We start from the raw sequence: 26,036 nt of genomic DNA, 5'->3' as shown, positions 1-26,036 counted from the left end.
CCATACAGTATTTGGTGCTACAGAACGTTTTCCAATACAAGGAACCCTTTAACCATGAAGAGAACCATTTAAGCATCCAAATTGGTTCTTTGAGTTGTTGTGGTTCTATGTAGCACCACTGCCTTTACTAAAGAACTGTTTATTATTACATTAAAGCAATGAAAAAGCTGTTTATATTAGCTCTTTAGTGCATATCATCACTGTCCAATTACAATCATGTATCTCCAAAATGGTGACTTTACAGGAGAAGGCAAAATGTTTTTGCCTTTGAATGGAACATAGTGTAAAAAAAGAGTTTATTCAAAGTAATGTACAGCCTTTCTATTGGTCTATTCATCCATAATTATTCAAACAGAGCAGCTACAAGGGAAGAAACAGACAAAAATGGAGATATGTGTTTTAAATCAGACAGCAGCTATATGTGGTAATTGTTTACGTTTTCCTTCCTTACGTTCCTACAACATGCTTCACAAACTCCCTTCCCTGGACTATCTTAATCTCATTGTCAACTACCGAATGAACAGTCTTTGATTCCAATTAATTGAACACAACAGTAATTAGTTCTAAAACGAACAAACAAACTTCTTTGAACTTTGAACGTACTTCACTTCAAAATTTCTTTTGGGCGTCATTAGGATTTGATATCTTGAAGAGTTCAAGTTCAAGAGCAGTGCTACGTTGCTTTTGCTTCTATAATACCAGAAAAGTCAGAGTCAGCACTTTTTGTGGGTCAGATCAACAAATATGCCTCTAATAAAAGCTGTATAAAGCTGTATAAATCTCCACTTTTGCCGTTTTTCACTTTCTGACAATGTGAATCTGGCAGTTGTGTCAGAATTTTCTCATAAATGAATAAATTGAAATCATCCAAATCTTCCATTAAAAGGTAAATGTTTTCTTTCCTTCCCCTGTAAAGTTATTTGGAGATTATTTTGGAGATTTAAGGGTGCTGTGTGACACTTGCGATATGAAGACAGCATTTGTTGTCTTGTTATTTATGCAACTCTGCAGTTTCACTGACCCACCGATCACATTTGCCTGTAAAACCTGTGGAGACAGGCCTTTTTAGAATCGAATCTATACCCCTGTGCTGAGTCTGTGCTGTAGTGACTCAACGTGCAGGAAACCTAGGGATATTTGTTGAAACGTTTCCTGCAGGTGGTTTTTGTCTGACTAAAGTTCTGTCTGATAAGAAGGGCTGAACATGCAGTCTGCAACTTGGATCATTTCGGTTTATTTATAAACGAAAGTCAACTAAGTGGGACTCAAGGTGTGAAATATCATGAGAGCATAGTATATACAAGTACACCTACAGACAGTTAGAATGAAAGTGTCTATGCTTAAAATGTGAAAGAAATATGGAACATTTCCAAGACAGTGAGTCACTGAAACCTTTCGACAGGAACGACGGGTCTGAGCCAGACTCAGCTGATACATAGAATGCTTGGGGCATTCTACAATCTATAAATGTGATGATTACAAATTCCAGCAAAACCTATTTTAGTCTCTATTTCAGTCAGTGATCAAAAGGCACTTGAGTACATTCGTTAACTGAAAGACACGATTGGTTTGAGTAAATTTGTCACATCCAAATCAATTATTAAATCCATTCATTTGTAGTGAACTGACATATTTTGTAATAAATAAATGTTAGTTTATAAATTACACTGAAAAAAGTGTTTCCAGCAGTTGTAGTTACAGTTATATCTCTGTTATTAAACACATTAAGATAACGTTAGTATTTCAACAGCATAACCACTGGTTCAGTTCCAGTGCAGATTTTGAGGTTAATTATCAAGTTCATTATTATTATGATGTATTGCTAAAACCATTTTTAGTGACAGATGATGGAAGTAGGCTAAACAATTGAATTTGTATATAGAACGTGAATCAGGAAATACGGTCAAGCTGGAAAGTCTGCACATGCTTTTCACCTTCTCCGCATTATAAACTTATTCTACAATAGAAAATATTTTTTTTTGAGATTTTTGTCAAATAATTCTATACAAACTAGCCCACAATGACAAAGTGAAAGCAGATTTCTAGACATTTGTGCTCATTTATTACAATTCTAAATGTAAAATATATGTTCACAAGTGTGCGCATCCTTTGATATGAGCTGAGGTGCATTTTGTTGAGACTGATACTGCTTTCTACAACTTGATTGGAGTCCACCAGTAGAAGATTCAATTGATTAGACATGATTGAGGATTGCCAACACCTGCCTATGTAAGGTCCTACAGTTAACAGTGCAAGTCAAAGCAAACTCCAAACCATGGGAGCAAATGTGGTTCAACATGAAGTTGCCACAACGATGGTACCACAAATGGTGAAAATGGTTGTCTTTGTCTTTGATGGTTATAATACTGCTTGATTTTGACATTTAAAACATTGGGTTTCATGTGAATATTTTTGAATTCTTGATCATCTAGTTGTACATTTTAAATTCTTGTCTGTAGGCTGTCACTGACCTATGTTGGCCCCCTTGCCCTTTTGTTAGATTACATTTCCCCCCCCATACTAATAGTCTTGCATTTTTAGTGTGTTCTAACTACAGTGCACTATACTTATAAGGAGCTTTACTAGCCTTGTAAAGTGCTAAGACTAACAAAAGAAGAGGACTTTTCTGTTTTTTACTGACCGGGTAAAAATTTGAGTTTCTAATATGACACATTTAGCCATATAGCAGAACCCACAACAACTACACTGAAAATGAATGAACTTTGCAGGGATCAATTCTATAGTCAAGTATAGCTTTTACACAAAGAGGATGATTTAATATGATGATGTATCACCAGAAAAACAGAATGTTTAAGTGAGTACTGCACAAAAATCTCTGTATTATTTTATTTATTTTACTGCAACAGAAGTATGTTTCTCTTTGTTAATGTTAATACTGATTCAGATAGCTTTAGTCCAAACTTCTGCATTTTATGAATGAATGTATGATGGTTGAAACATCAAAAGATTCCCAATTCCCATTCACAGTGCATTCCTACTAAGAACCTAGAAGGCATGATTCTTGAATCTAGTTTCTCAAGTCAAGCTATCAAATTTACCCTACTCCACTAATATACTTACACGGCTGGAAGTAAAAACCGGAAAAAGCAGAAGTGAAGAGATGGGCAATTCAAACAGGAAGTGAGCTGTGATCTGCTGTAGTAAGAGGAGATTCTCTGGAATGTGAATGAGGGCGATCTTACTCTAAGATCTAAACCAGTGCAAAGTTTTGTGGACATTTTCTGGGCATTCTGAACGGGTAACTTGGTCAGTGTAAGTAGGCAACTGAATTAAATAAGACAGTAAGATTAAATGTTTGAATGAATAATTGTTATAATCAAAATAATATCAATAATAATAAGCACTGAATTAATTTCATTAGTCACGCTAAATGTCCTAAATGTGAAAGTGAATCAACAAAGGCAAAAATAAAAACTGGTGTAAATGGCGCATTTGAAATGTCAAAAATAAAGCTGTCAAAATAAAAGAAACATAATTATCACTTCAGTACAACAGTAGTCCATAAAAAGTGGTTTTGGTTTATATGTCAGCTGCAAAATAAAACAAAAGAGGTGTGGCTTTTGTGTGGTGATTGGCTAAAGCAGAATATTCTTCAGCAGACAAACCGGTCCACAGCAAAAAAGACTTCTTCATAGTGAGCTGTGATTGATTGACACTTGATCATACACTGCTGTTGATTTGGGGGGCAGTCTAAAAGAAAAAAAAACAGTACAGAGAATGCATGATGATTATTTAAACAAACAACTTCAATATGTCATGTTATTTTTGTTCTGCCCAATTCCTGTGAACTCTTAAACCCTTGGTTTCTCCAGTGAGAATTTTATGAGAATTATAACCTGAACTGACCTACATTCCTACACATCGAAAAAAAGGACCAAATATCCCTTTAAATATCTATCTATTGTATTGCAACTTTACTGATATGTCCAAATTTAGGTCAGTACATTCATACATACCATTAATCAGATCAAATCACTTTTGCGTTATAATTTTGCATTTTGTCTTTGCTATAGCTAAAATTAAGAATAAGTCATTGTGTTTTAGAAGAACTTGCTTTGGAAATCAAAAAACATTCACATTTACCAGGGATGCTCAAACATTTACATATCTTTCTATTCCAAAAATCTGAGCTTTTTGCTAGAACCATACTTCACAAAAGCATGAGGACACAAATACCAGCGCTCGGATATTGCAAGCACATAGTCCCTTAAGTTACTATGGTGGTTAAAACACTATATATGGAAGGTGTGTATAAGTATGGATGTTTGTATGTATCTTACCACAGCCAAGTGCCCGTTTTTGGTCTTGACCACTCTTAGCTCCGCCCCATAGGTGAAATCAATCATCCCCTCTTTGCCCCTGGCTATTGCAAACCTAATACTGAAAGGGAGGAGGGGACAGTGGGGGGGCAGTCAAGATGTTTCTGCTGTGTTGCAATGTGTCAATATCCACCGCACTTCACAAATAAACTAGAGCACACAAACCTGTCCTGACTGATGTTGACGTTGTGTATCTTGTCCGCCATGATGGCGATTTTGGTGACGGCTTCGATCACATGATCACACTGCAGCACCAGGTCCCCCTAAATACAAAAAGGTCAACAGGTCACAGCCTGAAAGTTGACAGGCTGCCAGCACTGTCCCAGTAAGCTAAAGCACAGCATTCCTCACCTTCTGCTTACTGTCAGCAGTGGGCACATGAAGAACAAAAAGACCGTCACTGAGGGAACTGACAGAGATACCTGCAAAGAGAGAGAGAGAGAGAGAGAGAGAGAGAGAGAGAGAAAGAATTAAAAAAATTAACAGTTGAGTACTGTTACCACCAAAAAATCACAAGACTAATGAGTGTGGGAAATGTATCATAAGGGGAAAAACAAATCAATCACATGAGAACAATTTAACAGAAATTAACACTTGACATTCACATGACATCACTCTCAGTGTCTCAGTGACCAGTCCAGGAGTGTTGTCTGGTGATTTTCTGATGTAACACAGCAGCACGTCAGGCTTTCTAGGTGTGTTAGAGAAGGAAAATCACCTAACTGCCCTCCAGTACAAAAATACAACACCCCTGTATGGTCAATATGCAAGAGTAAGCTCAGTAAGCTCTTGTGGATAAATTAGCTGGTAGAGTGAATTGCCCTAATGTGGGACAACTTTATTAGCTTGATTTGGTGTAGGTTTCACAAAATAAATGAATGTCAACGAAACTATGGGTTAGCCCCAACTGTAATGTCATGTGATCAAACATCATATGACTTCTCTAATGTCAAATCTCAATTTAGGATGGAGCCATCTTTAGGAAGCACAAAAAGCCTTCTCACAGGAAGCACCACCAATGGAGTAAAATGTCCCACATAAGGTTAATTCACCATATATACTAAATCAAGGGTGCCCAGACATGTTCCTGGAGATCAACCACACTGAATAGTTCAAAACTCACCTGCCTCTATTATTGAGATTCATCTGAAAACCTTCAGTACCTGAATTAGGAGTGTTGGATTAGTGTTGACACTACCTCTGCAGCTTGGTAGATCTTTAGGACCAGGATGTGGGCACTCCTGTGCTAACTGTTCTTACCCAGTAGTGAACTGTAGTCGATGCGCTGCTTGATTTTGGACTCTTGAACCAGAATCACTGCAGATGCCATCAGCAGCAGCTGCCGTGGTCGTGCACGGAACCCATGCCGATCATACTTGGTCACTGCCACTCCATACTAATCAGAGAGAGAGTCAGAAAGATTATCCTTATACTGCTACAACGCTAAGTTGTTTAATTGCACTGCATTACACACACACACACACACACACACATACACACATACCTTCACCCTGTTGTCACTTCCAAGAGTTTGTCGCACCTTGAGATTGATCTCCTCATTCTCTGTGTAGGAAATGTCAAAGTGTGTGAGAGCCCTTGTGGGTGTTTGTGTGTATATTCAGAGATTGCTAGGTGGTTGCTATAGTATTGCATGTGGTTGCTAAGGCATTACTGGGTGGTTGCTACTGTGTTGCGGGGCAGATGCTATGGAGTTGTTTAGTGGTTGTTTGGAGTTGCAAGCTGGTTGTTACGTGGTTGTTAAGTGGTTGCTAATATATTGCTATGGTATTCCATATTATTGTTAGTGGCTGTAGAAGAATATGGGGTAGTTGCTTTAGTGTTTCTAGGCCATTTAGTGCATCTATCAACTTTTGAGTGCAGAGATACTGGCAGAGAAATAAGAGGTTGTTGCTGAGGTGTTGCTAAGGGGCACCATATGGGGGTGGGTGTTAGGACATTTGTAAGGGCCTGCAACTGACAGAAAAAAAATATTAATTAAGTAATTAGGCAGAACTGTTAGAGTAGTGTGGCTCAGTGTAATATCTCTTAATGGGGCCTATAATTTCTGGCAGTGTCCCTGTACACAAACATTTGGTTACAGAGTGGATAGTGATTTTGGAGAAACAGGGAGCCTTGCTAGGTTTTGTGTAGACATTGGTTGTTGCCAAGGTGTTGTTGAGGTGGATGGTACGCCCAAAAATGTCTCTCATCTAACAGTAAATTAGACTGATTGTTTGTCTTCACAACTGTGATGTTCCTGGGACCCAATGCTTTAAATTACGGCTATGCCATTGGTATGTATATATGTGTGTGTGTTTGTGTGTGTAATATTACCTAGCCTGGTGCCCACAAACAACCTAGGGACACTTTGAGGGTAGTTGTCTTTCTGGCCCCTAAAGATTTCACTGGCTACAACCTTCTGCTCCAACTGTGAAGAGAGTAAGAAAAAAGTGTAAGCGTCTTTGAGCATGTGTATGTGTGTGTGTGCACCTGGCTCTTCTCGGATTTTCCTGGATTTTTCTTTAGCGTATGTGTATTTTACCAGGTTCTTGTTAAAGTTTCCTTGATTACTTATAAGTTATGTGTGTTTCTGTAAATATGTGCTTAAGCTGGTTCTTCCTCAAATGCTGGAATTTCATCCTCATCTGTTGTTTTTCCACTTTTTGAAATAATGTGATGAATAGACCAATAGAAATGCTTCTAAATTGCATTGAATAAAATCTTTTTACACTGACTTCCACTAAATGTTTTTTTTCCTGCTTTTGTAAACGTGCCATTTTGGAGAAGGTTTTTGGGCAGTGAAGATATGCATAATCACACAAAATTAATTATGCATATAAAATGTTGGTGTAATATTCCTGACCCAAACTAGGTTGCATTTATATTGGTGAAACATCACTGACACTGTAATTTAGTCCAAGACTAGCCTTAATCTATGTCCATGATACCAGCCCATTGATTTCAGGGGTGTTAGTAAATTGTTAACACGGTAAATGATCAACACCACTTCTTTTCAAATTAATAACAATGTTTAAAGTATAGTTTAATTAAACATTTTTCTTCTTTTTCTTAGTCTCCTGTTATTTTAGCCCTTCTCATACAAACACAACTTTTGAACAGCTTTTAAAGTACCTTAAACAGACTATTCTAGACACCGCACACAGGACACTTTTGGATAACCAGCAGCAAAAGTAAAGGTTAAGTTATTGATGTGAACGATGCAAACAATGCTGCTGAATTACTGAACATGTTAATTGCCCCATGTCCTAAACAAATTGAAAAACTAATATGTGTGTGTTTCACCTGGTTCTTCCATTCTGGTTGGATTTTCCTGCAGTAGTCATTAACCAGGTTGCGTATACACAAACGGTGCAGATGGACCGAGGCCTACAGTTAGTAACAGAGATAAACACATACTCACATTACAGTTCAGGTACAAAAATTACAGATTTTCCCCACTGTTTAAATGGGAGAGTTTTTGAAATCCAGTATTACGCATATATTAATAAGAAAACAACTGGCAACTACGCCCATGAAACTACTCATTCTAAGAAACTTGGTGCGTGCAGATGTGTGTGTGCGTGAGGGTAACTCTGTTTTACCCTCGATATGGTGGACTGAAAACCCCCTGACAGGGTTTGGGAGAGAGACACATTTGCATACACTCATACTGAAAGCTCCTCTACATTAGAGTGTGTGAGCGTGTGTGTGGGTGTTCGTGCGTATATACTTCTGTAAGTGATGGCGGGGGTCTCGGCCAAGTTCTGTCCAGAACATTCTTTGGCAGGTTCCTTTTGATTGTCATCAAGAATGAGAAACGGACATGATCCAGGAAGTACTCGTTGTCGGGGCATCGGGGCTCATTCCTCAGAATGAAGCCTTTTATGAGTCTGGTACAGAGAGACGGGGGCAGAGAGGGGAGGGGGGGGGTTCTTTAAAGACAACCAGAACTTAAAATGGACTCTTGTGTGTTGTTAGTTCATGTGTCATGTCAAAATATAAAGATATTATAATATAAAATATTCCCTATTCACTAGCGTTACTGAGCTGAGACTGACTGATTGATTGACTGACTGATTTTAAGTGACTGCCTGACTGACTGATTGATTGATTGACTGATTTAAAGCGACTGCCTGACTGATTGATTGCCTGATTATAGGGACTGCCTGACTGACTGATTGATTGACTGATTTTAAGTGACTGCCTGACTGATTGATTGGTTGATTGATTGCCTGATTTTAAATGACTGCCTGACTGACTGATTGATTGACTGATTTTAAGTGACTGCCTGACTGATTGATTGACTGATTTTAAGTGACTGCCTGATTGATTGATTGACTGATTCTAAGTGACTGCCTGACTGACTGATTGATTGACTGATTTTAAGCGACTGCCTGCCTGACTGATAGATTGACTGATTTTAAGTGACTGCCTAAATGACTGACTGATTGATCACACTCACAGATGTCCCCGGTCGCTAGCTTTATATAGCGACTGACTGACATTGATTAGGGATGATTGATTTTAAGTGACTGACTGAATAATTGATTGATTTTAAGAGACTGATTGATTGAATGACTGATTTTTAAGTGACTGATTAAAAGATTGATTGATTTTAAGGAACTGGGCCATTTATTTGAAGTAACTGACTGACTGTCTGACTGATTCATTGTTATTAAGTGACTAATTGAATGACTGACTAACGTGTTGACTGACTGATTTTACATGACTAACTGATTTATGGATTGATTTAAAGTGACTGATTGGTTGGATAAGGGAGAACACCAGAAATGACTCAATGAAATTGATTGGCTGACATTGGTTTTAAGGGACTGAATGACTGATTGATTGACTGATTGATAACTGACTGGCTAGTTAAATTATATTTAAATAATTAATTGACTGATGACTTCATTTAAAGTATTTGAGAGTGACTGAAAATAGTGATCAAATATCATGAGTATTCATGTCAATTATTATTCTTTGTCTCTCCCCATGTCACTTTGCAATGCACACAAACACACACACACACACACACACACACACACACTTGCGGATTGTGTCTGCTGCTTGTCTGCGGCACTTGGCTCTTCTGCGCCCTTTGACCCCCCTCCACCATGACTGGATCACAATGACTGCAGAGAGAGACAGATGCTGTTACGCACACGTGGTCATTCACACTGAACCCTCGCTGTTTTTATTTCTATCACAAATTACATCACATTTTTATTTGTTGTTAGTCAGACTGTCTTCTATGACTTACCTGTCCTAAACTGATTTGACTGGTCAAAGATACCTGACTCAATCTCTGATTGGCTGGGCCTTGGTCGTTTACCTGAATGTCTGATGCGATGGTATTTGGCTCGTTCTCTGTAGCCTCTCCAGTTCGTTTGCAGTATGATGGCTGCAGACAAAGAAATAGAAATGTATGTTACACCACAGTTTTGTCTGTGCTTCTGTGCATGTTTATGGATATCAGTATGCAATGCAATGCCAGAAACATCGCCAGACAGTATGTTAGAGACTGCTGAAGTTTACTGTGTGATGGTTTAGGCCTGTAGTTCTGATCATATTAGCATGGGGACGTGAGTTGGTCATGAAAATATCACTGAAAATGGATAAAAATAATCAGTATATCAGAACTGGTCTCTCACTCACCAATAGTAGGTTTCTTAATTTCCAGAGCATCCTCCGTCAGGAAGAGGGTCTTTGGGAAGCGGATGAAGATTTTCGACCTGTAGGCGAAGAAAAAGTAGAAAAAAGAAGAGGAAGAAGAAGAGAAGAAAAAAAGAAAGCATAAGAAGAATTCAATAGCAGGGCTGGAGGACGGATAACACAAACTGTACATCAACAGATGAACACACACACCTGCCGAGTTTGTACTCTTCTGGTTTGTAGTTGAGGTGTCTGACTAGAGTGGACACACCATCTGACAGTTTACCCTGCCAGTTTGGCCACGTTTCTGGGCACAGGGGCTTATACCTGCACACACAAGAAACATACACAATTGAAGACAATTGAAGAGTTTGTTATTGATACAAACTCAGAGACACGAGTGTCTGTTACCTCTGTAGGAAAGCCTCGAAGCTCCGCCTGTATGCAAATCCCGCTCTTCTCACTCTTAGATTCTCCATCAAGCCTAGATATTTCACCTGGTGTCTCACCAGCACCTCCTCAAACCTTCCTACACACACATACACACAGAAGAAAGCACATGTGGACTAAATAAGCTTTAAATCATCTTCAGAAAAAGATTTTAAAAATAGCACTATGATTTAAATATAGATGTTTATCATTTTTCACTGAACCAACAAAAGTCTCCTCTTCTAATCAGGCTGCTTATGTATTTCTATAATTGTGGGGTTTATGCTGCTCCTATAAGGACAGCAGAATAAAGTAAACACACACACACCTGGCTGTTTTCCGTCATTGGGCTTGATGCAGCGAATGTATGATGGCTCCTTAGACATCAGAATGTCCATCAGTTTGGCCAAGCTCAGCTTAAACTGGGTAGCAGCCTGTCCACACAAAATAGAGGTTAGAGTGAATGGGTGTGCAAATGTTTGATTGTATGCATAGAAGCACAAGATACTAAATATTAAATATTAAATAAGGTTGTACTGAAGCTAAAAATCCAATAACTTGTGTTCTTTCTGTGCTTACATTCAGTGTATTAAGAAACTGTGTTTTCTCGGGTGGTATGTTCAGAAATTCAGGGAACTCTGTTACAAGATTGAATTAAAGGAATAGTTTGGTGAAAAATCAAAAGAACAGATGCACTCAATCAGCCAAGACATGCTTGATCTCAGAGGTTTGGTTCTTAAGTTTAGAATAGGAGATGCAAGGCTAACAAATACTAGACTTGGCCTGGCACCAATCTAAAAAAAATAGATAAATAAATAAAAATAAATAAAAATGTCTCTTAACCTGCTCAAAATGTATTCACATCTTCATTTGTTTCACATTTGTTTAGAACACTGTATGACTTACTTCAGTCTAAGAACACAAACATAAACTTCTTAACACAACTGAAATAAAATAAGGCCTATCTTTGCAGTTTAACTAAATACATTTATTGTGCTCAAGACTTTTAAAGCAAATGAATTACGATTCCAGCATACATTTACAGATGTCAGATGGCAAGGTGGCAGGTGACAGTCTAAGTCCATTATTTTTTACCACTATTAGCCTAACATCTCTCCTTGGACTGCATCTGGGCTCAGTGATTAATCATACTCTTCTGATTTTTTGCCAAGCTATTGCTTTAATGAAAAGCCATATAGCATACATAGTATGGCAACACATGTATAGGAGCGTAATAATGAAATTCTTCCTCACTGTCTCTGGTCTTCTCTGGTCCGTCAGTTCATCTGTGTGGAAACACTCCTTTACTATTTGATTCTCTGACTGACACATCACCTGTCAGAAAACAACACGTACAGAATTACATATCCAGCAGATGAACAGCAGATGTGGGTGTTAACTTGTTGCATTCTGTCAGTTGTAATAATACTACAAACAAAAATAATAATAATAACAACTATATCTGTTTGTATAGCACCTTTCACAAACTCCAGGATGCCAAGTTTCATGCAAATGTTGATGGATTTTGATCTAATAATAATAATAATAATAATAATAATAATAGATGGCTAAAGATGGCCCACTAAACCCCTAAAATAGGGATTCTTCAAGGATTCTCTAAAAAATGCAGTAGTTCCATATAGATCCATGGTATTTAGTCTGGTTCAGTGGTACAGGGAAAACCTATTGTAGGTGCTTCTTTTATTCCACTATTGTTAATGGTCAAAAAAACCTTTTAGTGTTGTATCCTGCTTTTTTTGCTTAAGAGTGTATAGAAGCAATACACTGCTGACTACACACTGATATGTGTTGATATGAATCTCATTTATTGAGCTACTTACTTGTGTTCTTTTCTCAAATAATATCTCTAAATTTTAATATTTCATTTCAGTACCTTTTTCAGTTCAGTTATAATTCTTACTTTAGAACTTTATCATTTTAATTTAGACCAAAATGCTTCCAGAAATAGAAATGCAAACCAACATGCTTCAGTTTCTATGCTGACAAATGCTGGATGTACTCAGAAGTTCCACTTCTGTTTAAAAGGAAACTTGAGTGCTGAGGAGTTTTTGGGCCTAATACCTTTTTCACTCAGGTTGGTTTTGGGGCAGCTACTTTTACTTTAACTTGAGTCATTATGTCACTGAAGTAACACTACTGTTACCTTGTAGGCTAAGTCACCCTCCGCTCATACTCATACTTTTACACTGAAGCTGTATGTGCACACAAAGCTATTATAATTGTTACCTCTTTCAAGTTCCTGTACAGCAGGTCATTGTTTTTGTCCAGAAATCCTGAAACAGATTTGAGCAGAAACCAATGAGCATTAGAACAGGGAACCTGTTAGAGAGACTGTTGAAAAATAAAGGACAGATGGACAAATTCATTTCTATTCTCACCATTAACATTGTAGTTGACCTCTCCTGCGTAGTGCAACAGTCGAAACTCCTCACGGCCTAGAGCCTTACGAGTCTTCCCATTGGCCAGCTTATGACTGGAACACATTAAACAGACCAATCAGCAACTATAGCTATACACATAATTCAAGCTGTAAGCTAAAAATAAATCCTCCACAATTTTAGACAGCCTCTCAACAAAGTTGCTATGGATATACTGTGGAATAAAAAAGCCATCTAAACATGTGGCATCCAATGCATTTTGAAATGTACCCCACATTTTAGCTTCTACACACTTTCATGTCGAAAGTGTCTTCTTTGTTATGAGGAGCAGATTTAAATCAAACTATACTTTTTAATTAGCTGGTAAAAGCGCAAAGTGGAACTCCCTTAGTTTAAACACCTGAAAGGTTTGAATATTGATGAGCCTGAATGTTGATGAGCCTTTGTTCCTATGGTAGGGCTCAGTTTCGGCAATAAAAGTACATTTGCATACACAATTATCATCTGCAGAATTATCACGATAAACAATAACGATGATAGGATCTATCTGGTTATCTGGCTCACTATGTCAAGGATGTTGACCAGATTCGCACATCCTATCACACAATGCTTGTGTGCCATAGAACTGCCAGTTCAATTACATCAGCTAACAGACACCCACACTGAAAAGCATCATGCTGAGTAATGACAGGAGGCCATCCTACCAACCCAAGGAGAGTGAGGCCAGTCATGCTTTCTAGAATACATGAACCTGCAATCTCCTGATGACAATGTCATCGTTTAGATGCCTGCATCACTTGCATGTTGTAGGTGTGAAATAGAAGCTACTGTTAGCCCCAGCTCAGGAGCAAGAGGTGTAGACTTTGACCAGATCTCGGTAGCTTTTATGAGGCTCTTTTTTTGTCACACACCTCCAGTTATGGAGAAATCAGCTAACTCTAACTAATCACAACAGGAGTGAATGCTAATTAGCTGTCGTTGATATTTTCTTCTCAGTGAACTATGAGCTAACGTTTGTTTTCAGAGAAATATATTTTCACTGTTTCTGGACATATCTGGGCTTGGTTTTGTAGTGATTACTGTGAAAACGTACGTGACAAAGTGGGCGTGGCCTCCCAAACGGTCCTCAAGCTTTTCCAGAAAGGTGATGTCACTGGCGTCTCCTGGCCTTAAGCACTCTTCATCCTGAGTCACACCATTTATTTCAGTTCAACTCAATTCAATTTCAATTTAATCAGTTTACTTCAGTTCAATTCAGTTCTGACATCAGTTCAAACCAGTTCAGCTGAGATTAATTCAATTCAATTTCATTTCAGTATACACACATATATGGACACACTCTCACCAGAATAGCGATGATGCCTTTGAATTTCTCCTCCACCAGGTCACAGATGACTTTGTTGTTGAAGTACTCCACAGACTCCCACTGCCCAGGAGAAAAGGACTTGGATGAACAAATGAGATTGCATTCACATCTTTTTAAAATTTTGGACTGGATCGCACAACAACATCACACACAGGCCCATGTCTGCAAGCATGCACGCACCCCAATGCCTTCTGCCTCGTACTCCTCTTGCTCGCTCTTCAGCGTTAGTTCGATGAACAGCTGCTGCAGCTTCTCGTTGCAGTAATTAATACAGAACTGTTCAAAACTACAGAGACAGAGAGTGTCACTACGTTCAAGGAACAGTTAAAGGAACAGTCCAACAATCATTTCTAATTGTTGTAATTACATATAATTATATATATATATATATATATATATATATATATATATATATATATATATATATATAATAAATTATATATTATAAAATGTATACATTTTTTATATCCTTCCACAGGGCAAAAATAAGACAGAATGATTTCTGTAGATACTTTATTTTATGTTTATATATGTCTCTATATTTGTAAAAAAAATAAGGGATAAAGGTCAAAATGAGGGATGAGATCAGACCTGTTGTTCTGAAAGACCTCAAAGCCGTATATGTCCAACAGGCCGATTACTGAGGAGCATCTGCTGGTGTAGTAAACTTCGTCCTGTAAACACACCACGTTATTCAAACTAAGACACACATAGTGCAATGCATGACCTTCCCACTAGGGGGCAATGTAATCCAAAGCATGAACATTTCAGTGGGCTGGAAAAAGCCCTTATTAATCCACTCCCCACAGCCTTTGAAAGCCTTTACACTACAGAACCAACACTTTCTAATGTAAACACACTGATACACTGAATACCATTACAGGATGTGAGTTCACTGCGCTGTGACATTCAGTAACTTCAGGAAAGGTGGACACTTTTGCACACATGGTACGTACACTACAGGATAACTATACTTAAAAAAAACAGTGTTTTCTATATGTGTGTTCTATATTAATAAACATATTTCTAAAAAAAAAGTGCTGCTCCCAAACTATTGACTATGTTTTACAGAAGCATAACACGTATTTATGTATTTGACAACCTACAGTATAATACAGACAGCACAGTAGGCATAAACAGCATATCCCAACAAGCTGGTATTTGGTATTGGTGGGCAAGCCCAATGTAGCAGCACCACCAATTTACCTACAAACGTCCATGCAATGTCCATGCAAATGAACACAGGTGCTGCTTCGTAATTAGAGACCAGCGCAATAAAATCCTGTTGTTAAAACCTGTTTTACTCACATGCTTTTGTATGGAAGCCCGTTTCCGCCAGATAGCAAAGAAGAAAAAGACATTTTTTAGCTTTCTCTGTTTTAGCTTCAAACCTTGCCTCATTAGATCAAATGAATGACTTTTTTTCTCCAGATTCTGACCTGGATAAAAGGACTGCCTGGACTGGACTGAATCTCCATGTCCAAATATTTGTGGACACCACTTTTAATGAATGCATTGAGTTACATTAAGTTGCACCTATTGCTTACATGGATGTGCAAATGCACACAACACACACAGCTTGTCTAGTCCCTGTTGAAGTATTACCAATAAAATAGGACTCTCTGGAGCAGATAAACATGAAGCTTTTGGCACCAAGCCTAATGCCAGAAATGGGGTATAAAGCTAGAGGGGTAAAACAAAAAGCTCCAAGCACTGAGCTGTGGAGCAGTGGAACTGTGCTCTCTGGAATGATGATGGGGTAGTGAACATCCAACATCTTGACCTCACTAACATGCTGAATGCAATCAAGTCCTCACAGCAATGCACCAAAATATAGCAGAAAAGCCTTCCCTGTACAGCACCCCAGAGACAGTTACTCCAAGTCATGGATAAACTCTTTTTGTAATACTCTTGATTTCTTAAGAAACAATGAATGAGCAGGTGTCCCAGTACTTTTGTTCTTATAGCCTATGTGATTAGTCATCATGCTCATTTACAGTTGGTGGTTTGAACTAAATGCACAAGTGCAAGCTTTTTGCTAAATGCTTCCAACAAAGCCTGGATGTGACATTTCCTGCTATAGAAACCACAGGGTTGAAGTAAGGAACAGCTCTAAAGGTGCTTAAGAATGTCAACTGTATTTTCCTCTACATATTTGAATAACAGGGGGTCAGTACACAGACAGCAACCCTATCCAGTAAGATTACAAAATATAATTATAATGTCTCATTACAGTGCTAAGCTTTGCTAGGCTAAGGCTATGCTGTTTGGCTACTGTGAGTTGTCACAATAACAAAAAAGCTAGCCATAGAAAGGTTCCCAGGTTTATCATAAAGGAAATAGAGCTTAGAATAAAAGGAAATCACAGTGTTTCATTCAGCTGCAAAATAACAGGGTTGTAAATAGGCTCAGGCTTGTGAAACTGTGCCTGAGCATTTTTCACCCTAACCAAAGATGCTTAAATGCATTCTTTGCCACTTTTAGTAATGGAAAGACTGCACAGCCAAGTCATTTCCATTATATGCTTCTAACAGTAGTTTGATAACAAAAATGAGCAAAATAATAAAGAGAAAATGTGAAAAAACTATTTTGCACTTTGAGCAATGTATATGCAATGAGGCATAACTGCAGTGACCATCTCTTTGATCTTAGTCTAGTGTTAAAGAGCCGGTGCGCCTCTTTTGTAAATCGTGATGGTCATTTCTTGTATGCCAAAATATGCAAAAGTTTACAATGATACAAACAGTGAGTAAATCTGCTCATAAGAATGTATATTTTGAATGTTTATTTATCCTAAAAGCAGAAGTAGAATACTCTGTAGTATAGAATATAGAAGTATAGTATAGAATATAGAAGTATAAAATAAGCTGGTGAAAACTGGGAGCTACCACACCTGGAAGGCCAGTGAGTGGTTGATCTTCTGGACAAGCCAAGTAAAGGTACGACCGTATATGGCTTTGGCCATGGCGTCTCGAGCAGAGAGAGCCTGCTCAAGGCTGAGTGGACCGATCATCTGCAACAGAAACACAACATGTAAATGTCTCTGTGCTAATCAAAATGTGTTAGAGAATATGAATGTGCTCAGAAACACAGACAGAGAGAGAGACAGAGGGACAAAGACATAGTTTACCTCCTCTCCTTTGGCAACAATCTTCTTATGAGTAAGCGCTTCAATCAGAGATGACCTCTCCACACCCAACAGCTGACAAAACAACAACATGAGCATGAGATTGGTGTGCTTTAGCTTAACGTTTTACAACAAAACCGAATAGTAAGGACACAATTATTTCTGAGGAAATGCATAAATCCAGCCTCAACTCACCTGAGACAGGCATTTCATCTCACACCGGTACTGAATGGAGGTTTTTACAGCTAAACCATTTTCTAAACTAATAGCACTAGTTAAGCTCCATAAATATTAGCATTTACAAGTTATTACCCACACAAAGACGTTTCTCTGTTCAACATTTTTTGCTTCTGGGAGATGGGAGATTCATGCTGGCATTGAATGAGCACAGAGACAATACACTACTTCACAATACACTATGTTACAAGCTTGATGTATTTCAAGCTTAAAGCTCTCATATTTTATTGGGGTTCAAGCATGTTGTGCAAGAACCCTATTGAAATTGTTAGGGTTGTAGTAAACCCTGCAAATAAACTAGTAGAAAACCCTCCCACTACTACTAGCAGTTCCACCTGTCTCACAAAAAACGTATTTCTTACTCCTTATTCCTTATTCCTTTTTCACATCAGTCAGGTATTTAAGCTGAGACAGGTGTATAACTCACCTGTGTCAGGTGTTAAAGCTAAGACAGATAAATAACTCACCTCAGTCAGGTATTTGATCTGAGTCTCTGTGGTAAGGTGTGTCTCTCCAAATTCATCCTCTCCAAACTGAGTGTTTCCCAAATGTAGAACGCTAGCAACAACCTTCAGTAATTCCTATAGAAAAAAAGTAAAAAAAAAACAAACAGAGGAATTGAGTTATCTATACTGGCGTTTGTTTGTTTCTGTGTCTGTGTGTGTGTCCTACCTCCACCTCCTCCTCGTTAAAGCCGATGACGGAGAAAGCTTTGCTGACGATTTTCCAGCTGTTCTTATCACTGATAGAGCTCACTCTTGGACAGTTACCCTGACAGGAACACAGATGATGTTCAAAATAGTTAAACATCTTAGCATGTGCAGTTAACAAAATCTGTTTTGATTCATACATAAAGACATCGACAGTATGTATCTAAAAAGCAAGTTTCAGTAAAGCATCTAAGTCTTGAGGTCAAAATGCCTTTAAAAACCTACATACATTAACGCCCATACTTTTCAGAAGCAGCATCAAAGCATCTCAAATCGTACGCAGACATACTTTAACCAGGTAGTGGTATTGTTGTGGGTTGGTCTTGTCCAGGCCCAGTCTCTTCAGCAACTCGGCGTCTCCTGATTCCAGCAGCTGGTAGAATATGTGGAAGTTCCTCTCCCCATGGTTTTGGTGCACCACCCGTGATTTCTCCAGCAAGTAGTTCAGGATGTGGCCCCCGATGGGAGCACCCTGACCAGGGGAGAGATAGCAACAGCATGGTGGAGGGACTGAGCATTTAGGTGTGTAATTAAGTGTATAACACATCACTTTGAAGGTGGTGATTCTAAAAGCAGGTGTTGTTTCTCCAGTCACTATTTCAGTGGATTTCAGTGGAGAAATTTCTGATGCACTGAATAATTTTCATAGTGAATCTGATGTAGTAGTCAGCTAACAAATTGATTAATTCAGAACTATTTATTTGAACTACTCATTAAGTCTGATTCCACAACATAGTTTGTAAAGCCTTTCATAAATTAGATGTTACAGTGGTACAGCGAGGAATATAATAAACAATGTTTCAACACCAAAACTGGCTGTTCATTAGTGCAATTACACTTTGCAGCGTGAGCAAAACAGCTGCAAATACAAACAGATATATCAGTTGCATTCTATATGAGCACGACCTGATGATGCTAACACTACTGAAGCTGTTGTATCCTAACCTTGTAATCAAACTGCACGTCCATGTATTTCCCAAATCGGCTGGAGTTGTCATTGCGAAGAGTCTTAGCATTCCCAAAAGCCTGTAGATGGAGAATGAGCAGCACTTAGAAGAGACTAGAGACCCCTTAACACTAATGTTAGACTGCAGTTTTTTATCTCAGATAGAGCCTACATGTGAACAGGGCCAAACATAGTGCTTGTTATAGAGTAATCAATAAACCAATTTTCGAGTTACACAGAATGATCAAAATGAGTTTCCAAGATGCTGCTATTTGTGACTTCTTTTCTGCAGAAATACATATATATACAAATATATACATATAAACATAAATCGATACAGAATTTCAGTCAGACTTTAGTATATAATAAATAATCTGGTATGAACAAGACAATTCTCAGAAGCTAAGTAAAAAATTAAAAAGTAAAGTAAAAAAAACAGATCTAAGCAGCACTAATTATTTCACATTTACAAGTATTTTAGTCCTTATTCAACAAGAAACTGTTGATTTTGTTCTGTCTGTGTCAGCAGAGAGCATCTAAAGTTGGCTCTTGATTTTTTGCTATATTATAAATCTGCTTAAAAAGCATTACCAGACTTATACTAGGCCCATTCTAGAGTTCTTATAGTTCTTTAATTGGGGCAGTAATGAAAAGTAGACAAACTGCACAATTGTCTGTCTTAATTTAAAGTGCCAGGTTTATCCGTAATAGCCCCTCTTTGAAATGAGTGTGAGTGTACGTGTACCTCCAGCACTGGTGTGGACTGCAGTAGCTTCTCTCTGATGCAGTGTGTATTGTTGCGTGTGGGGCACATGGTGGTGTAGTACTGCAGGATTTTTTTGGACGCTTCCGTTTTTCCTGCCCCGCTTTCTCCTGAGATCAGAATACACTGATCCTTCCTCTCCGTCCTGACAGCACGGTAGGAGTTATCTGCTAAGGCAAAGCTAAGAGAACACACACAGACAAATACACTCATGACATCCTTAAAATGGTATTCCCGAACACTTCAGCAACAGCTGTGATTATACACTGGACGCAACCTACACGCAACGTGAGGTCTGGAATTAATACAATCTATAATTGTTTTTATTCTCCATTCTTTAAAAAAAACGTATGTAGACTAAATTTCAGCATAGCAAATTAGCTGTTAACAGATCTCAGTATTTATGCGTTTTGAGTTTGTTAGCTAGCTGTTTTGTTTACAATATTAGGTGGTAAATAGTTTATTATTGAGGACTATAAATAAATACATATTTAACAGAAAGTACATACATTTAGCAGAAATAACACTAATTGCCTAATAGCCTTTCAACTTTTATGGCCGGCATACATTACACTGGAAGCCTTGGTAGCTCTGGCTGTGCCGATTATCTCAGTGTGACCACAGTGTTACTCTAGTGTGAGGAGGGCTGCCTTCTGTTGCTTTTTGCCCCCTGGTTGAGTGCGCATCTCTGTGATGACGCTGCACAGAAACTCAACTTTTGGTTGTGTATAAAATGTTTTCCTGTCCCTGGCATTTTGCCAACAAGTGTTATTCCTATGGTTTGGATAAGCCATGAGCATCCTGGTGTTTTCATAAGTAGAAAACGGCGAATGAAACCCTCGTCACTTCATGAACCACAGCGTCCTCTATGGTCACAGAATTCATTGGTCATAGATTTTGGTGTAAAAAGGGGCTCATAGAAGTACAACTGGCCTTACTTATTTACCTTGAAGCGAGCTCATATTAGTATTTACTCCGATTTACTCCGACATATTTCAGAACAAATAAAGCAATACTTAAGCAGGGGTTTGCTTAAGTATTGTAACATGAAGCATACTGTAATCATCATCAATAGCAGTGTACCTGAAATATAGTATAATGCCCATATCTTACAGCCTGTATGAGAAAGAGTCTCTTTTGGTGGCCTCAGGATGAATAAATGGAATGAGGTGGAAAGGGAAAACTGTAATTACAGCAGAACGCCGGGATTCCAGCTACTGGCAACAGCTCAAATCTCAGTACACTGCTAATGGAAAAGGGTGTGCTGTTACTGTGTGTGTGTGTGTGTGTGACAATGAGTGTGTTTCTGTGTGCATGGGTCCAATCACCAGAGTCTCCAGGAAAAGTGAGTCATTTTGAGAGAATGAGCAGAATGTTCCCCAGGATTCCCAAGACCCCCCCCACCTACACACACACACCCCTACACACACTTACACACTTACATGTGAGGTGAAATCTCATAGAAGTTGACTCCTCTGTAGCGCTCCATGTGCTGTTTGGAGTAGATCTCTAACTCTCTGTATGGATTCACAGACACCAACACAGAGCCAATATATGTCTGTGAAAGTGGGAGAGAGAGAAAGAGAGAGAGAGACATAAACTCTAAAAGCCTGTATGTGGGCCCGCACTCTCACGCATAACACAGATAAAGCTAATAACATTATTACAAAATTAGCTATGGGCAGTGAGGCATGTGAAGGTCTGGGATGTATGTGAGATGGTAAATGAACAGTTGGCTCTTAAAGTCAATGCGTGGAATGTTGAAGAATGGACTATGCAGAAACGGCCAGGTGTGAAGACCTGAGCCAATCTGGCAAAGGCCAAATCAATATGGCTATATGACTGGGTCAGAGTGTCTTGGAGGAGTCTCCAAGGCTTCTGGGGAGCTCCCTATCAGCAGTGGGTGCAACTTAGTGTAGCTAAATGTAGTCATTAGAAGGGGCACTGACTAACATTTGGGCCTATAATGTATATATGCTCTATTAGGGAAATGATATTAAGCAACATGGACCAAACACAACACTGCAGTGTGGATCATGCTGGTGATGATGATGCTGCTTTCCTAAAAATTTTAATAAATACTTTGTATTGATGAAATGGCCTCTTTTTCATCTGTGAAAAAATGGCCTTTTTGCTGTGATTTACAGTCCTGCTTTGTGTATTATCAACAAAGCACTATAAGTGGTTAAGATAGTAGAAAACTTTTAATTGTAAACTTAATTACAATACCTGATACACTATGCTGACATCCCATCAGCTACTACACTTAAAGACTGATTGTTGATGTTTACAGACACTTTGAACGGAACTGGGAACGGAAGCTCCATTGACCACTGTTTTAAGCAAAGTCAAAAGCTGTGTGCTAACTTAAGGTATTGTTTATGTTTCTACTAATGTTTAATGAAGCTAAAAATATAACCAGAACAGTCTCTGGAGAAAGAACAGACTTTAAAAGACATATGAATGTGGCTTCATAATCACTGCTTGAGAAACCCAGTTATTATTATTTAAGTTTTGTGCCTATAAAATCTGACCAGAAGAAGAATTGCCAGTTGAGCATCATTTTCTATAATGTAACTTCACAATAATGATAACAAGTCATCATACTGCCCACCCCTAGTCCAGGATCTACAATTAGTTTCTTACCCAGGGTTGATGAAAGGGGTTTGGTTTCCATAGGCCTTAAAGAGACAGGGACCCATACTATACTTTTTATGATTTTAAATGAATTCTTTATTAGAACACTGCATTCATTAAATTATAAAAGACTAGTTATAGATACAGTGCCAAAAACAATCATCTTCCATTCTCTCAAACTTTTAGTGGCACCCCCTTATGTGAATGTTCAGTGGTTTAACCCAGTTACCGTCTGCAAGGCCCCCACACCCTATACACGCCACATCTCCTTATGCTTTTATCCTTCAGCCATTTAGAACTCACTACTGACTGGTTAAGCCTAGTCATGTACTGGTTAAGCCTATATTTTCATACAAAACCCCTGTATCTCCATTTTGACATAATGTGAATCTGGCAGTTGTTCTTTACTTTGTGTCCAAATTTTATAATAAATGGACAAACAGAAGTGATCCAAAATTAAGTGTAATATAATCTAATCAATAATTTATCTGAACTTCCACTGGTGGTTAAGAAGGTTTTGTGTAAAGTTGCTGTTTTGGAGATACATCAGTGACAGCATTGATATATTCTTTTTAATGGAAAATCTTTATTCAAAAGATTGCTGCACAGTCCCGAACAAGATTTAATCCCTGAGCATCCCGAAGAAACTGGCTAAGACTAATGAACTTGATATAGTTACATAAGCAAGAAGCAAACCTTTCTTGCTGAAGGTGTATGACAATAAAAACTGTAGGGTTATTAAAATTGTGCCATATTTTAATGTTGTGGCAGACATTGCTCAGGTAAATGTGCAGGAGCATGGGGTTTCCAGGTGGCTCACAATTATTACCAGTGTCCCTGAAGTTACCTTACTGGTCTGATAATGCTGGTTGTGTTTGTGTATGTGTTTATCTTACGTATATGAGATTTTCTCTGTAGCGTCGGCGCAGGTTCTCGATGAACGCTGCCTCACTGGTGTAGTTTTCCAGCAGCAGGAAATCCTGGACCCCCACCCGATCCCTCGCTGACAGAGCGCTCTCCATCACCAACCGAACACCTCTCTCCACCTCCACCTCCTATAGAATGACAGTATAAGAGAGCGGTTTGAGGTGTGTGTGATGATTCCGGCATGCAGTTTAAAAGATGCTAACCCAGTGGCTTTAAGCCTTCGCTGCTTTTTAGCTACATTAGCCTCAAAGCACCTGGGTAGACCTAAAGGGGCAAATGTCAGACATCAAGCATGTATTGGGCTTAATTGTGGAATTCCACTGACCTGTTTATCTGTTATTTTTAACACAGTATCTCCAAACAGGAACATTCTTTTGCCCAGCAAAGGAAAGACAGTAACAGATAAATAAGAATGCAAGAATTTCCAAGAACAATTAATCAGCAGATGCCAAAGCGGATGGAAATGAGTCTAAATAAAAAACCTGACCCTTAATAAAGTAACAGTCTGGGGGAACATGCTAACTACTGCAAGTTGGTGCCTACTAGCCACCAAGTGGCATGATATTATTTGCAAAACACAAACTTGTGGCTTGTTGCTTTCATTACAGTTCGCAACATTCGCATTCATTATTCATTTATCATTATTAATTATAAACTATACAACTTATACTTAAACACAAATAACAATCTAAAGTTTATATTTATTGTAAAACTACTTATGTATTATATTGTTAGCAATACTCGCTTTTTCTGATTGAAGAAAAAATGCACAAAGCTGAGGTAAAAAAAACTGAATTACAACATGTAGCAAAACATGGAACGCTTCTAATCTGTGTTGGATTCTCCAAATCTGAGCAATAATTTGAGCAATGTTTTTTTTCTGTCCAGGAAAATTTAGCAGTATTTTTCTGGCTGGTTTCCAATTGACTGATGGACAAAAATGTGTATTAACTTTGTAATATATAATCATATAGGAAATGCAGTGTAATAAACTACAAATATAAATATAAGTAAATTAAAAGGAAAGTGTCAAGAAAAAGGCCTTGCATTTTTGTACATTTGTCATATTTAACTGTTCCAGATTTACAAACCAACAAAGACTTGATTACTTTCTGTTCTGCAGAATCTAAACATCACTAAACACACTTTTGTTGGTGTGCATTTTTGATTTCTCCTATTTGGGATTAGTAGGACTTAACAAGTATAAAAACAAAACTTAGTCTTTGTACAGAAAGCCGTTTTTGCAACAACAAAAAAAAAACAATGAGGCCAAAGGGTCAAAGGTTTAAAAAATGAAGTACCATGGTGCAGAGAAGCAAAAATGTAATGTCCCTATATGAGGACGCAGGACCTTAAGAGGTTAAATACAATTGTTACAGTGAGGTGAAGTAAGCAAAAAAGTCTCGGCAAATGCAGCACGCAAGTCATTTCTAAGGCTCTAGGAATCCAAGAAACCACAGTGAGAGTCATTATGTCCAAATGTAGAAAACTTGAAACAGTAATAAATCTTCCCAGATGTGGACTGACTACTATAAACGAGCTTAGCTATCTGGGAAGCCACAAAAGAACCTAGAGAAATTTCTCAAGAACTGCAGGTCTTGCTTACCTCAGATAATGCCAGCATTCATGACTCATGATTAGAAAGAGACTGAACAAAACGGTATCCGAAAGAAAGATGAAAGGCGAAAACCAAAAGGAACATAAAGGCTTATGTAGACCGTCTAGGGAACACTAAGACAATCAAGGCTTTTGGAATAATGATCTGTGGCTTAATTGGTTGAAAGGGGAGCTTGTTGGAGGATCCCTGTTATGTCAGAGATAAGGCTAACACAGTATTTGATAAAATGAACATCGACAGTTAAAAATCATGGCGGTAGTGTGATGGTGCGAGAATGCCATCTGGTAGTCATGAGGGACTACCAGAAATCCTGCAGGAGAAAGTCTGAAGTTGAAGATCTGAAGGTCAAATGCCAAAAGGGTCATGCACCTCAACATTAAAAAAAAAAGTCCACTCGCGAATAGTTCAGTAAAACAAAGGCTCTGTAGAGGCTTAGTCTAGGTCTTGACATGATCAGAGTATGTTTTGGAGAAACAGTTGTAGAATCTATATCAAGGTGCACTGAAGCTACTCTGCAGGCTTCTGGTTCTCCAAAAACTAACAACTTACCCTTGAGGTTTTAGTGGTTTTCTATCTTCTTCTATCAAAGAAGACAAAGAGGCAAAGATTACTGAGCCATTTGATTACTGAGCCATCAGTGGCTGTATATAAAACCACTGCTAAACTCTTTTCAATCACAATCATGATTGATGAAAATGTGGTGAAAATTGTGGTGCAATTTTGTGCCCCAGTACTCAGGTTTGCATGTGATGGAACGATCATAGAGCCCAGCGCTTTCACTACTTCACTGGTATCCATGTAATCCTACACCACACACTGTATGCACTGTCAACACACCAGAGCTTAGCACACACAATCCGGTGTGTGTGTGTGTGTGTGTAC

General features: G+C 38.4%; 1 protein-coding gene across 2 annotated transcripts in view; it reads right to left on the bottom strand.

Annotated features, from left to right (window-relative positions):
- Positions 1 to 1,218: 1,218 nt before the first annotated feature.
- Positions 1,219 to 26,036, bottom strand: part of myo1ca (myosin Ic, paralog a) — a 39,007-nt gene continuing 14,189 nt past the window's right edge. For both annotated transcript variants that reach the window (XM_072675465.1, XM_072675454.1), the window contains exons 2-32: positions 23,506 to 23,664; positions 21,415 to 21,530; positions 19,955 to 20,153; positions 19,209 to 19,289; positions 18,553 to 18,735; positions 18,226 to 18,324; positions 18,021 to 18,134; positions 17,320 to 17,391; positions 17,083 to 17,202; positions 14,781 to 14,863; positions 14,370 to 14,475; positions 14,169 to 14,249; positions 13,917 to 14,008; positions 12,824 to 12,918; positions 12,672 to 12,718; positions 11,679 to 11,759; positions 10,753 to 10,858; positions 10,407 to 10,524; positions 10,209 to 10,322; positions 9,999 to 10,075; positions 9,676 to 9,744; positions 9,391 to 9,475; positions 8,071 to 8,230; positions 7,644 to 7,727; positions 6,675 to 6,768; positions 5,845 to 5,903; positions 5,601 to 5,736; positions 4,692 to 4,762; positions 4,506 to 4,603; positions 4,302 to 4,401; positions 1,219 to 3,711 (exon numbers count right to left, since the gene is read on the bottom strand). In XM_072675465.1, coding sequence (XP_072531566.1) covers positions 3,682 to 3,711; positions 4,302 to 4,401; positions 4,506 to 4,603; positions 4,692 to 4,762; positions 5,601 to 5,736; positions 5,845 to 5,903; positions 6,675 to 6,768; positions 7,644 to 7,727; positions 8,071 to 8,230; positions 9,391 to 9,475; positions 9,676 to 9,744; positions 9,999 to 10,075; positions 10,209 to 10,322; positions 10,407 to 10,524; positions 10,753 to 10,858; positions 11,679 to 11,759; positions 12,672 to 12,718; positions 12,824 to 12,918; positions 13,917 to 14,008; positions 14,169 to 14,249; positions 14,370 to 14,475; positions 14,781 to 14,863; positions 17,083 to 17,202; positions 17,320 to 17,391; positions 18,021 to 18,134; positions 18,226 to 18,324; positions 18,553 to 18,735; positions 19,209 to 19,289; positions 19,955 to 20,153; positions 21,415 to 21,530; positions 23,506 to 23,631 — 3,096 coding nt within the window. In that variant the 5' untranslated portion in view covers positions 23,632 to 23,664 and the 3' untranslated portion in view covers positions 1,219 to 3,681. The remainder of the gene's footprint in view (positions 3,712 to 4,301; positions 4,402 to 4,505; positions 4,604 to 4,691; positions 4,763 to 5,600; positions 5,737 to 5,844; positions 5,904 to 6,674; positions 6,769 to 7,643; positions 7,728 to 8,070; positions 8,231 to 9,390; positions 9,476 to 9,675; positions 9,745 to 9,998; positions 10,076 to 10,208; positions 10,323 to 10,406; positions 10,525 to 10,752; positions 10,859 to 11,678; positions 11,760 to 12,671; positions 12,719 to 12,823; positions 12,919 to 13,916; positions 14,009 to 14,168; positions 14,250 to 14,369; positions 14,476 to 14,780; positions 14,864 to 17,082; positions 17,203 to 17,319; positions 17,392 to 18,020; positions 18,135 to 18,225; positions 18,325 to 18,552; positions 18,736 to 19,208; positions 19,290 to 19,954; positions 20,154 to 21,414; positions 21,531 to 23,505; positions 23,665 to 26,036) is intronic.

The sequence above is a fragment of the Salminus brasiliensis genome, chromosome 1 (genome assembly GCF_030463535.1).
Source record: "Salminus brasiliensis chromosome 1, fSalBra1.hap2, whole genome shotgun sequence".
In the NCBI taxonomy this organism is placed as follows: Eukaryota; Metazoa; Chordata; class Actinopteri; order Characiformes; family Bryconidae; genus Salminus; species Salminus brasiliensis.
The sequence above is the reverse complement of the archived record's forward strand: the minus strand, read 5'-3'. Positions and strand labels throughout refer to the sequence as shown.